Source organism: Peromyscus leucopus, chromosome 5, assembly GCF_004664715.2.
Source record: "Peromyscus leucopus breed LL Stock chromosome 5, UCI_PerLeu_2.1, whole genome shotgun sequence".
NCBI lineage: Eukaryota > Metazoa > Chordata > Mammalia > Rodentia > Cricetidae > Peromyscus > Peromyscus leucopus.
Genome location: NC_051067.1, coordinates 74,424,559 through 74,438,204, shown reverse-complemented (window position 1 = coordinate 74,438,204; position 13,646 = coordinate 74,424,559). Strand labels below are relative to the sequence as shown.

Here is a 13,646-nt window from a genome sequence, read left to right as displayed (position 1 = left end):
GTTCCTCCCACCCTTGAGGCAGTACACACGAGGGTTAGGCAGGTGACCCAAAGCTTTTATTTCACTGTAGGTCCAGAGGTAGGTGGGTTACCCCTAGAGGGCCATCTCAGGGCCCACCTCTCCTTCTCCCTGGCCTTGGGCTATCCGCTGTGCCTTCTCTTCCCTCCGCTTCTTCCTCTGGAGCAGTCGCCGTTCACGTTCAAACTCCTTCATTCGCTTCACATAGCTGAGGGCAGAACAGAGAGGGTCTCAGTGCCACAGGCCCTGGCCCGGCTCCGTTCCCAGCCACCAGGAAACCCTCCCCTCCCCCTCCCCCCGCTGGAATTCTGGCCTGCCCCTCAGGTGGCTCCAGCCCCTCCAGCCCCTCCCCGTGGGGTGCCCGCAGGGCAGGGCAGGGGCAGGGGCAGGGCAGGGGCAGGGGGGGCAGGGCAGGGCAGGGGGCAGGGCAGGCAGGGCAGGGGCAGGGCAGGCGCAGGGCAGGGCCAGGGGCGGGGCAGGGCAGGCACAGGGCAGGCGCAGGGCAGGGCGGGGCGGGCTCACTCCAGGTGCTCGCAGTAGTCCCAGTCGTGCTGCTCATGCTTGCAAGCCACGAAGTTGGGGAAGCTGTCCCGCTTGCACTTCAGCAGCCGGATGAGGTAGTGGGCGCAGTAGTCACGTTGCTGCAGCGTCAGCTGGGCATCGTTCATCTCCTGTTGCGTGGCCACCATCACTGTGGGGAGTGGTGAGGCTCTCAGCACCAGAGCCAGCCCCCAACTCCCAACCCACTCCACCAACCCCCAGGGTGTCCCTCATGGGCTTAGCAGAACCCATTCGGATTATGGCCAGGCCCTGGCAGAAAGGAGGGTGACTGTTCCTTTTGGGCATCTAAACAGTACAGAGGGCTCTCACATCCCTTCCTCCAGTGATGCTGTCTTCCAAAAAGTCCCGAAGGAGGTGGAGCTCAGTGTTCACCTTCAGGCCCCCTGCTTCCCCACTACAGAAAGATGCCAGTTCCAGCATGGACATGCTGCCAGGCTGCCAACTAAGCGAACAGAGCTGTGGTGACAAGTGTCTCAGGAATGCATCATTAGGTGGGCCAGTGCAACCAGCATAGTGTACTTGGACAAGATAGGTTCGTCACTAGCTTACAGGACTTGGAACTGTCATTGTATGGAGTCTGATGCTGACATAAACATCACCATGTATGTGGTGCACATTGAGTATCCAGCTCGGGGCTGGGATGTCCATCACTGGCTTAGGAATAGTTGTCATATCCCAACCTGTACCCACTGTGCCCCACAATCCCATACCGTCAGCCCAGCAGGACCCGACGCGTCTACAGGCCTGCCTCCTCTCCACCTGTGCCTTGGTCCTAGCCCTTTGATTGCATTAAAACATGTTCCCACAGAAGGCCTGGTGGTTCCGGGCCTGTCACCTCAGCTACTCAAGAGGCTGAGGCAGGAGAGCTACAGAGTGGGTTCAAGGCCAATGTGGGCAACCTAGGAGGAAGAACTCATGTTGAATCAATATACAAAAGTTGGCCAGCTGGCTAGAGAAACGGCTCAGTGGTTACGAGCTCTTGCAGAGAACTGGGGTTTTGTTCCCCAAACCCATGTTGGGCAGCTCATAACCACTGCTTGTAACTCCAGCTCTAGGGGATCTAATGCCCTCTCTGGCCTTGTCTGGCACCTGAACTCTTATGGCCGAATCTCTATACAGACACATAATCAAAATAAAATAAAATTAAGTCAGTGGTAGAGTGTCTGCCTCGAATGTGTGAGGCCTTGGGAAGTCTTCTCCACTGCACAAACACCACCACATCAGTCACTGCCGGTCTTCCTCTCAGGGCTGTTGGCCCACTCTGCTTCCAGCTACCGGCCTCTTTCTCACATGGGCTCAGGTCCTTGTGCCCTTTTTGAGCTTCTAACCTGGTGCCCAGTTGTGACTCAGGGCACCTGTCAACCTGGGCAGGTTTTCCTGTCTTTGTTGCACCCTCCCCGGATCTCCTCCCAATTCTGTTTTCCAATCCCAAACAGTAAGCATCTTCTCCACAACGTCACAAGGTCTGACCCTCACCTCTGATTTGTTACCCTAGTTGGCTGATGAAGTTGGTCCCTCCATGCTACACCTCTACTCCAGGCCCAGGGGCTCACTTTGCAGGCAGGCAGGCTCTTGCTGGAGCCACCCAACCTGGAGCTCAGGTTAGCAACCCAAGCTCCTGCCTCTCATCTCCAGTTTACAACAGGCTAGCAGCAAAGTTTCAGCACACGGCTGCCTGCTAAGTTAAGGAATGTAGTCCGGAGCCAGGCGGGTAGATGGTATCTGTCTTCAGAGGGAGACAAGTAGGCAGAATACACTCATTGTCTGGCAGCCTTACTGACTGGGGAGAAAAAACATAAAACCAAAAACCAAGGGTAGGGAGTGCTGGAAAGGGGGGTGTGGGGGACCAGCCCCCACACTTATTTACCCCAGCACTCTTGAGGGATGAGGGATAAGAGACGTGGTTAGAAATAGGGGAGAGAAACAGAAAAAAACACAGGATAGACTCGGGTGGGCCTGCATCCTTATCCAGCGGCCCAGAACTTTATTCCAAAGGTCTGTTTATAACAATGCCAAGGGGTGGAGCAAAAGACCTCCCCCTTGGTAGTTACAAAACACCTGCACTCAGGCCCGTGGTCCAATCATCCTCTATGCAGACCTGCTGGAGAAAGCCGCTAGGGAACCTGAAAATGGGCTCCCACAGTGGGGCCATGAGAAGACGCCTGTGGAAAGCCTTCCAGGTAGAACGGTGACAAAGCCTTGAGGCGATAGGGCTGGGGTCAGGGCTTCCCCTGGGTTTGGGCCTGAACCCAAGGAAGGAAGGTGGAACTGTCCTTTACAGTGACTGGGAAAGTGAGGACCGAAGGCTTAAGGGGAGGGCAGAGCTCCGAGACTGCAGAGGGTGCATACCAGGAACCTAAGCACTTCAGAGGCTGAGGTAAGAGGCTTTTAAGTTTGAGGCTAGCCTGTGCTATATAGCAAGATCCTATCTCTAAAGCAAACAAAATTCTGGCTGGGCCTGTTTGTTGGCTTTCTCCTGTGATCTCAGCACTTAAAGAGGCTAGGCGGAGGGGGATCTGGAGTTTGAGGCCAGCCTGTGCTACAGAATGAAACCCTGTCTTAAAAATTAAGGTGGCAGTGGAGGGTGGTGGTGGTTCTGGGGAGAGAGAAGGTGAAGAGTGATTTGAAGAAAAAACCCTGAATGCTGACTTCTGGCCAACATGCATGGGTACGTACACATTCACACACTACAACGAACACAAACAGCAATAAAAGAGAACAAGCCAGCAATGTCATCCCAAGTTCAAGGTTAAGGCTTCCCTTGGAGATCAATGTGGCAGTACTGCTGCACACAAGGTAACTGTGAGCTGTCTCCAGGACAGGGCCTCAGCTTCAGGGCATCCCACAGGGAGTGAAAGTCCAGGGAGATGGAGGTGATCAAGGTAGAACCGAGGAATGACGGTGGGCCTAGTGATCTGGCTGGGGAGCTTTGAAGAAGCCCTTCAGTGAAAGGGGAAGCCGGAGGAGCTGGGCCAGGATGGGATTTTACACGTGTTTCTGAGATGGACTGCTGTGTACTCCAGGACTCATGATGTCCCTCCACCACGTCTGGGTCCAGGAGGATGTTAACTATGGATAGGCAGTGTGTTGGCATGCCCACAGGAGACTGCAGGGATTCCAGAGCAGAGTCCTTGCGTTGTAAAGGGGAGATGGAGGATATAAGGGGGTTCACCTGAAATGGGGGCTCTGCCAGGCCAGGGTGAGGAGGAGTTTGAGGACGCATGGGAAGGGGAGGGAAGCCGTTCCTGCTTTCCTACAGGAGCATGCCCAAGGTTCAGGAAGAGGCTTAAAGAACTGTGGAGGTGTCCAAAGGCTGGTGTCACTGAGCACACGGGCTGGCTGTGACCTCCGTGCTCCAGGGGCTGAAGGGAACGGCTGTGAGTTAAACCAGTCCGACTCCACAGCAACCAGGAAGGGGTCCAATGAGGGAGGAACCCGGATACCAGGGCCATAGGGCTGGCTGAGTTAGTATGACCAGGGTTTTGGTTTAGCCAAGCCGGAGGTAGGGAGTGCTGGTTATTTCCAAAGCTGACTATGGGCAAAGCAGGCTGTCAGGTGCTGTCAGGTGGATAGATGGGTTGCAGGCTCAGTTGGGGCTGAAGGACTCCATGGGTCAGGACCCTGAGTGATTACACTACCTCCCAGCATACCCAGATGCATGTCCTTGGACTCCATCCCTCGGAGGGTTCCTTGTCTACAAGCCATCACCTACTGAGTAGTCACTAAGACTGTGTGTGTGTGTGTGTGTGTGTGTGTGTGTGTGTGTGTGTGTGTGTGTGTGTGTTTGTGTGTAGGCCAGAAGACAGAGTTAGATGTCTCCTCTAATTATTCACCCACCGTATGAGACAAGTTTTCACAGAACTTAGAGCTCACTTACTAGCTAGACTGACTGGCAGTGAGGTCCCTGGAACCACCTCTACCTCCCCTGTACTGGGAGCACACGGATAGCTCCACCAGCCTTTGACATGTGTGACAGTTTTCTCCCACATAAAACCTTTTTTTTTGTTGTTGTTGTTTGTTTTTGTTTCAAGTCAGGGTTTCTCTGTGTAGCCCTGGATGTCCTAGAATTTGCTTTGTAGACCAGACTGGCCTGGAACTCACAGAGATTGACCTGCCTCTGCCTCCTGAGCGCCAGGAGTAAAGGTGTGCACTACCAAGCCAGGGAGCAGAGCTTCTTAAACAGGAAATAAACAACAGCTTTAGGAAACCCTGAAATGGACCCGATTCACCAGGCCACTCCTTCCCCAAGCTTAGACCAGCTCAGCTCAACCAAGCTCCCTGGGGGAAGCAGATTAAAGGAGCGGTCCCTCATGCTGGGTAGGCTTTTGGTGATGGCAGCTGTCTTTGTCATCTGCTCCTGTGACTGCAGTAGAGCTCACTGGTTCACCAAGCTGGACTTCAGTGCTACCCTTACCTTGCTCTGTCATTGCTTCCCTCCCTGGGGTGAGAAGACAGACTTTTGCTCACGGTTCCACAGGGGACTCGGGTCCCCATGCTTGCATGGCAAGCACTTTCCGGACTGAGCCATCTCCCAGCCTACACCACAAACCTTTTGGCAATGCAAATTTGTGTCTTTCTTCTGCTTACAAGTGAGGGCTCCACCCGTCCCTGGAGCCAGCCTCATCAGTTCCATACACATGCTTCTTTTAGCCTTGGCTTCCACACCTCAAGTTTTGCTTCTGTCAGATCTGCTTGCCCAGTGGGCTCCCCGAAGACCGCGCCAGTGTTTCTCTGCTACCATGGGGCATCCCAAGTGCCAAAACGGGGCTCTGCCCAGAGCTGTCACTCTGTAAGCCTGTGATTTTCCCACATAGGAAGAACAAGAGCCGTGCATGTACACAAAAGGTCCTGGGTTCCACCGCCAGCACCATCCCACTAGACGGGACAGATGCACGGCATGACAGTCCCACCCCGACCTTGTACTCTTGTACGGAGCCAAATAAGAGCGACACCTGTATGGGGATGCAAAGAACACGTCCCTATGCTCCGCGCTGTGCCCAGGACGAAGAGCACCTGCGCGGCCTCGTTTTCGCGCAATCGGCTGTCCTGTCCCAAGCCTTTGCTCCAGCCATGCACGCAAAGCCTCCACGTTGAAGGAGGTCAGGCGCCCTCCCGACCCCACCGACCCTCTGCACACAGGCAGCACCGAGTTTCGCGGGGTCTGCAGTCGCGCCTGCGCTCTGAGCTCACCGCGCTCCTTGCGATCCGGGAAGCCGTAGTCCGGCGGGAAGCTGGGCATCTGCAGGGGGTCGGGCTCCACCGAGGCGTCCCAGACATAGCGCCGGGCTAGATGCGCCCCCATAGCTGCTCTGCTTCACCCTCCTTCGGCAGCCGGGGTCACCTCGCTCCTACCTGGAAGCACTGTTCCTTGGCTTCCGGGTCATGGAGATGAGCGGTGGGGGAAGCAGTCCTGGCCTGCTGGCACCCCCTGGCGGTGTGGAGGAGACAGGGCGGGTGTGGCGGACGCCGGTTGGCTAGACTGCCTGGCTGTCCAGGGAGCTCCAGGGGCGCCCGTCTGTGCTCTCTCTGCTCAGTGCTAGGATTACTAATGTGTGCCACCAAGCCTGCCGTTTACATGGGTGTTGTGGACACTCTGTTCCACATGCTTGCATGGCAGGCATTTCATACACGGAAACCATCTCCCAAGCTCATTCTTTTTTTTTTTTTTTTCTGTCTTTCAAGACAGGGTTTCTCTGTGTAGCTTTGGAGCCTGTCCTGGAACTCACTCTGTAGCCCAGGCTGGCCTCGAACTCACAGAGATCCCCCTGCCTCTGTCTCCCGAGTGCTGGGATTAAAGGCGTGTGCCACCACTGCCTGGCTCATTAATTTTTTTTCTTTTCCTTCTTTTCTTTTCCTTTTTTTTTTTTTTTTTTTTTTTTTTTTTTTTTTTTTTTTGGTGTTGGAAGAGACCCCAAAGCCTAGCACATGGTAGACAAGTGCTCTATCATTGAAGTACACCACCACTTCCAACCTCCCAACCTCCAAACACTTTTCATAGGAGTGCCGGTGTGTATGCACATGTGTACGTGTGCATATGAGTACATTTGCTGGTCAGAGGTCAGCTTTGGGTGTCATTACTCTGGCACGGTCCATCTTGTTTGAGACAGTGTCTCACACTGGCTTTGAACTCCCCAAGTAGGACAGGCTGGCTGGTCAGGAGGTCCAAGAGATTTAACTATCTGCCTGTCTGGTCCTGGAATTGTAAGCATGTGCCACCACACCCAAATTTTTCTTTCGTGGGGCTTGGGGACTGAGTTTAGAGCTTAGGTCCTTGGGTTTGTAAAGCAACCATGTTGTGACTGAGCCTTCCTCCCAGCTGTCCCCAAAACAGTACCTTTGTGACCCTGGGCTAGAACACGGTAAGGGAGTGCTCTCCCCGGGACCCTGAGAGCCAAACCCTGACGAAGGCGAGCAGACCTGCTGCTCTTCCCAGGGTCTTCCTAGAGCTTCTGAAGGAACCAAGGAGGGATGGAGTCCTTCTTCTGTGCCACCTGTCAGGGTGGGTCCTCCCCTGCTCCGTGTCTTGCTCTGTCAGGGACAGCATATTTGACTCAGACTGAAGTGAAGTCTTGAACCAGGGAAGCTTCTCTTTTCAGAACGTCTCCTTCCTGAGTCCAGACTAGGTCCCCAGGCTGGCTGGTCAGCTCGCCTCAGGCAGCCCCCTGTCTTTGCCTCCTCTGTGCTGGGTTTGCGAGCATGCGCTGCCTTGCCCAGCGTCTTTTTTACACGGTCTTTTAGTTATGGTTTCCATCTGTGATAAAACACTGCAACCAAAAGCAACTTGGAGAGGAAAGGTTCATTTCACAGGGTGTAGTGCGCCATGCAGGGAAGTCAAGGCAGGAAGACAGACAGGCCGAGAACCTGGAGGCAGGAACTGATGCAGAGGCCACGGAGGAGAGCTCTTTACTGACTTTCCCAACCTGCTTTCTTATAGTGCCCATGGCCACCACTCCAGGGGTGCCACCACCCACAATGGAGACCTCCCACACCAATCAGTAAATAAGAAAATGTATTGCAGGCTTTCCCACAGGCCAGTCTGGTGGGGGCATTTTCTCAACTGAGGTTCTCTATTCCGAAATCACTCTAAGCGATGTCAAGTTGACATAAAAACCAGCTAGCATACCCTGGCTTCTTGAGGTCAAACATAGGTTCTTGTGGTTCCAAGACAGCACTTTAAAATTGACTGAGTCATTTCTCTCTCTCTGTTTCTCCATTTCTTCTCTCTCTGTCTCTTTCTCTCTCTGAGTGCTACACACAAACACACCCACACTTTTCTCTCTGTGTGTCTTCTCTCTGTGTGTTTCTCTCTACACACATACATGCACACAATACTATCTGTATCTCTATTTCCCTTTTTCTTTTTTTTTAAGCTTTTCTATTTATTTATTTTTGTTTCTTTGAGACAGGGTTTCTCTGTATGGCCCTGGCTGTTCTGGTACTTGTTCTGTCAACCAGGCTGGCCTCGAACTCACAGAGATCCACCTGCTTCTGCCTCCCAAGTGCTGGGACTCAAGACATGCACCATCATCATCTGGCTTGTTTTTAATTTTTGAGCTTAGACTATAATTATATTTCTCCCTTCCATTTTCTCCCTCCAAACCCTCCCATATACCTCCCCATGCTCTCTTTCAAGTTATTAATGGCCTCTTTTTTCATGAATTGCTATTTCATGCATGTATGTATATACATATATATTCCTAAGTATAGCCTGCTCGGTCTGTATAATGTTACTGGCTTGTCTGTTTTCAGCACTGACTGGCACTAGACAACCAATTGGTGTCTTCCTGGGGAAGACTGCCTCTCCTGCTCTCTGCATTTCATAGTTGCCTATAGTTCTTTGTGTAGTGTCGAGGCCCTGTGGGCTTTTCCTGGTCCTCTGTGGCAGGTCCAGATGCCTCTACTCTCAGCCATCAACTGCCTGTAGCTCTTTATGTAGTGATGAGACCTTGTGAGCTTTCATAACTAGTTGGCACCAACTAGTGTTGTTGTGCTGGTCATGTTGAGATCTTATGTGAGCAGATTGCATGTTGTATATAGAAGACGCCACCTCACAGCAGAGGTCCTGGTCCTCTGGCTTGCACAATCTTTTTTGGCTTCTCTTCCACAGTGTCCCCTGAGCCTTAGATGGACAAGTTGCATATTGACCAGCTGTGGATTTCTGTAATGGTCTCCGTCTGCTGCAAAAAATAAGCATTGCTGAAAGGCGAGAGCTTCACTTGTCTTGTTTATAAGGATAACTATTTAGAATGCAGTTAAAAACTTACACTGCTTTAGGAGAATCTCAGTAGGAGGGTCTCCTCTGGGGTCCGTGGCTTCCCCAGCCATGGGTAGGGGGCTAGGTTTACAGCAGCAGGCCTGAAGTCCCCCCTGCTGAGCATGCCTAAAGACCCATTAGATGGCTGCTGCCTGTCCCCTAGGTCTCGCACGCACCTTGCCACAAGAGCGTTGCGTGCTCCACGGGCACTCCAGGCATGTAGTCAGCTCTTTAATGTTTTTCTCCTGTGTGAGGTTGCGCAGTCTCTTCAGATATTAGGGGGTAGTTCTCCGGGAGGAGGCTTCCAGGTCAGCTCCAGCTCCATTCCTCCAGGTTCCGTGTCTGAGTGTGTGTTTCCAGAGTTAGGATTTTCTCTGTCTCTGTGTCACACACATCCTCTTTGTATCCTTTCTCTCTCTGTCTCTTCTAGTGTCTGCCTCTCTGTGTCACACACTCTGTTTCTCTCTGTCACACGCACACACTTTTTCTGTCCCTCTATGTGTGTTATACACACACACACACACACACTCACACACACTCTTTGTTTCTTTCTGTGTCACACACTCTCTGTCTGTGTCTCGCATGTAACTTCTGTTTCTGTCTCTCTGTCCCTGACTCTCTGTGTACCATACACATGCTCTCCGTCTCTCTTTTCCTCTTTGACTCTCTGACTTTCCCTGTGTTTTATGTGCACTCAAGCTCCCTATCTCTCCGTGTGTCTATGTTTCTTTTACACACACACACACACACACACACACACACACACACACACACACACACTGTCTCTTTCATTCAGTCACACATACAGCACATTGACTTTCTGTCTCTGTCTGTATTATATACTCTGTCTCTCTGTCACACCCCTGCTCTCTGTCTCTGTCACACACACACTTTCTGTGTCTCACACACATTCAAGCTCCCTCTTTCTTTCTCTGTGTCTCCCTGTGACACACATACTCACATTAATCTCTCTCTGTGTGTCACACACAGAGTCTCTCTGTCTGTAATGGCCAATCTTGGTTGTCAACTTTACTACATCTGGAATCAGCTAAAATCCAAGCAGATGACTACACGTGAGGAATTTTTTCCTGATTGATCATTTGAAACAGGAAGACCCATCCTAAATCTGGGCCATACCTTCTGGTGGCAGCCCACATGAAAGGACATGGAGGAAGGAAGCTTTTGCTTTTTGCCTACTCGCCCTCACTCAATGCTGACAAGTTCATCTGTCCTGTTGCTGAGGCATCCTTTTCTGGCATTGGAATCTACTTCTTTGGGATTCCAGTATAGACTGAAGACCAGTAGCTCTGTAGGACTCCAGCACCAGACTGGGGCTGCTGAGACATTCAGCCTCATGGACTCCAGCACCAGACTGGGGCTGCTGAGACATTCAGCCTCATGGACTCCAGCACCAGACTGGGACTGCTGAGACATGCAGCCTCATGGACTCCAGCACCAGACTGGGACTGCTGAGACATGCAGTGTTAGAATTCCTAGCCACTCCCCCAGCTACATGACTGCACATGTGATGTCCAGTAGCCAGGCAAGATGCTTAGTCATCCCAGGGCCTTACGTCCTACAAAATCTGTGCACTGCATGATCACATAATTTGCATGCAGTGTGAGCATGTAATCTATGCGCATGCATGACCTAGCTATGTAAACCCAGATGTGCATGTGCGGGGGCAGGGGGGGGAGTGGTGGCAGGGGGTGGGGTGGGGGACCTATAAAAGCAAGTTCCACCTCTTCCTTCCTTCTCTTCCTGCACAGTCATTCCATAGGCCTATTCACAACCCCTCTCTATTCCCTTAATAAACTCTTATAGTGGGTTTTGTTGTGCCTCATGGCTTTTCTCGCATGGTAAACAGTGCCACTTAACTAACATTGTGCTGCGTAATAAATGACATTGGTGACATGACTTGGACCCATAAAGTGGGCTATGCCATAGTGTCAGACACTGGGGTGGTAGAAGCACAGGCATTACCTATACACACCACTAACCAACAGGCTGAGCTGATAGCTATCTCCCGTGTCTTCCATTGGCACGGACAATCCCTAAATGTTTACACAGACTGCAGATATGCTTTTCATATCTTCCTGTCCCACGCTGCTATTTGGAGAGAGCGTGGGCTCCTTACAGCCAAGGGAGGATCCACATCTAACTCAGGCCAAATAATAGCCATGCTAAAAGCTTCCCATCTCCCCAAGGCTACAGGATTTATCCACTGCCAGTCTCATCAGACTGATAGCTCCATCATCTCTAAGGGAAATAACCAGGCTGACCAGGCAGCTAGGACAGTGGCCCTCCAGGGCCAAGACCCACCCCACTCACCACAGGAATCCATACAGTGCAACCCACATCCTCACAGGGAACCCCTGACACTAGGCAAATTCTGTCCTATCTACACCAGCTCTTTCACCCTAATAGTCTTTCTCTGTCTCAATTCATAAAAGCCCACCTGCAGCCCACCTCTGAGGACTTACAGTTCTTAAGAACTATTACTGCCTCTTGTGAGATCTGCCAAAAACCAGATCCCAATACCAAGTACAGAAGTCAGCTTTTTCCTACCCACCAGGCCAGAGGTTCCCTTCCAGGGACCGACTGGCAGCTCTACTTTACCCATATGCCCACAGTCAGGTGAATTAAATGTCTCCTTGTGATGGTGGACTCATTTTTGAATTGGGTGGAGGCATATCCGGTTTCTTTCTTTATTTTTTTTTAAGATTTATTTATTTATTTATTTATTTATTTATTTATTTATTTATTTATTTATTTATTTATTTATTATGTATACAGCATATGTGCCTGCAGGCCAGAAGAGGGCGCCAGATCTCATTACAGATGGTTGTGAGCCACCATGTGGTTGCCGGCTGTAACACCGGGCCTCCTATCCAAACTGTCACCTCTCCCTGACCACCTCTTAACACCCTTACCCTGTCATCTGCGTCCTCTCCTGTGGAACTTCGCTGGCCACTCCTTACCTCAACCATGTGATAACCCATGCCCACCCCAAATCCACACTGGGGATCAGGTCCTTCTTTCCCCTCCAGGCCAGTGTCCCTCACCCCTTCCCCCTAAATGGCAAGGACCCTTCAAGGTAATTCTTGTAACCCCCTCAGCTGCTAAGCTCGAGGGCGTTCCCCACTGGATTCACCTGTCTCACATGAAGCCTTTTCTCTTACCCTCACCCCAGGAGAATTCCTCCTCACACACAGTGACACAGACAGGGCCCTGCTCTCTCAAGTTCCAGAGACACCAGGATCCACTGCCTTGTCACCAATTCCAGAAGAATGAGGTTTCACCCCACAAGTTTTTCCTTCCTGGTTCCCTCTCCTGTCTCTATTGACCATATTCTGCTGCATCTATTTCCCTCTGTGTCTCTAATAATATATTCAAACATCCAATTAACTACTCAGCTAATTGTTACAGGACCACTATAGAGCCGGAGGCCAAGGATCATCAAGTACACCCAGACAGTAAGTAGCAGTAACAGTCCAGAAGTATTCACACCTCCAGACTCAAAAGGGTCTAGACTCTGCAAAAAACAGACTTTAATATAAAAATCAATTACTGTTAAATGCCCTCTGCAATTGATCACCTGTATCTCCTGGATGCTAAACTAATAAAGAAAACAGGGAGACGGGCCCAGCGGTGGCCCACAGAGGTAGATGGGCCCGGCGGCGGCGGAAACAAGCAGACGCAGGTAGGCCTGCGGCGGCGGCCCGCGGAGGTAGATGGGCCCAGCGGCGACCCACAGAGGTAGACAGGAATGGCGGCGCAGACAAGCAGATGCAGGTAGGCCGGCGAAGGCAACCCGCAGTGGTAGACGGGCCCGGCGGCGGCACCCGACAGGGACATTCAGTCCCGGCGGCAGCCAGCAGAGACATTCAGGCCCAGCGGCGGTCCACAGAGGTAGACAGGCACGGCGGTGGAGACAAGCAGATGCAGGTAGGCCCGCGGAGGCTGCCCACAGAGGTAGACGGGCCCGGCAGCGGCGGCCGACAGGGACATACAGGCCCAGCGGCAGCTGGCAGAGACATACAGGCCCGGTGGCGGCCTGCAAAGGCAGACAGACCCAGCGGCAGCTGACAGGGACATACAGGCCCAGCGGCAGACCGCAGAGGTAGACAGGCCCAGGGACGGAGACAAGCAGACGCAGCTTGGAACAGGGACGCCCCTAACCCCAACACCTGGGGAAGAAGCTATCTCCGTGGGTCGGAACCAGAACGAATCTGAACACTCCGTTTGAGGACAACCCAGAGCCCAGCTCCTGATCCTGTGAAACCCTACAACTTGGAGGTGTTGGTGAGACTACCCTGCTCAGCTGAAACCCATCTGGGAGAGGATTCAGATGCCTACAGTTTGAAGTCTGAAGAAACAAGATCAGCTGAGAAGTTGACAAATGAACAAAACGTGACCTGGGAACACAGAAGAAGGCGCTACCCAGCCACCAAACCAGATCACCAGAATCATAAGTATATAATTCACCGATCGAAATCAGCTGCCCCTGAAGAAGTAGCCCAATAGCACCAATTTAACCAAGAACCACTACTAAACAAAGACTAAAAATTAGAACAAGAGAGGCACTCTCAGACACTCTCTGTTTAGCTCTTTAGCCCATTTTTTAATTGGACTGTTCAGTATTTTGATGTCTAGTTTCTTGAGTTGTTTATATACTGTGGAGATCAATCCTCTGTCAGATGTGGGGTTGGTGAAGATCTTTTCCCATTCTGTTGGCTGTCTTTTTGTCTTATTGACTGTGTCTTTTGCCCTGCAAAAGCTTCTCAGTTTTGAGAGGTCCCATTTATAATCG

At 51.8% G+C, this 13,646-nt stretch overlaps 1 protein-coding gene across 1 annotated transcript; it reads right to left on the bottom strand.

Moving 5' to 3' along the window:
* Positions 1–34: 34 nt before the first annotated feature.
* Ndufb7 (NADH:ubiquinone oxidoreductase subunit B7) lies at positions 35–5,960 on the bottom strand. Its single transcript, XM_028862850.2, has 3 exons — positions 5,770–5,960; positions 541–709; positions 35–226 (listed from the first exon to the last, which is right to left on the bottom strand). Exons 1-3 carry the CDS (start codon positions 5,879–5,881, stop codon positions 94–96), a joined length of 414 nt encoding a protein of 137 aa, XP_028718683.1. The 5' UTR covers positions 5,882–5,960; the 3' UTR covers positions 35–93.
* Positions 5,961–13,646: the final 7,686 nt, after the last annotated feature.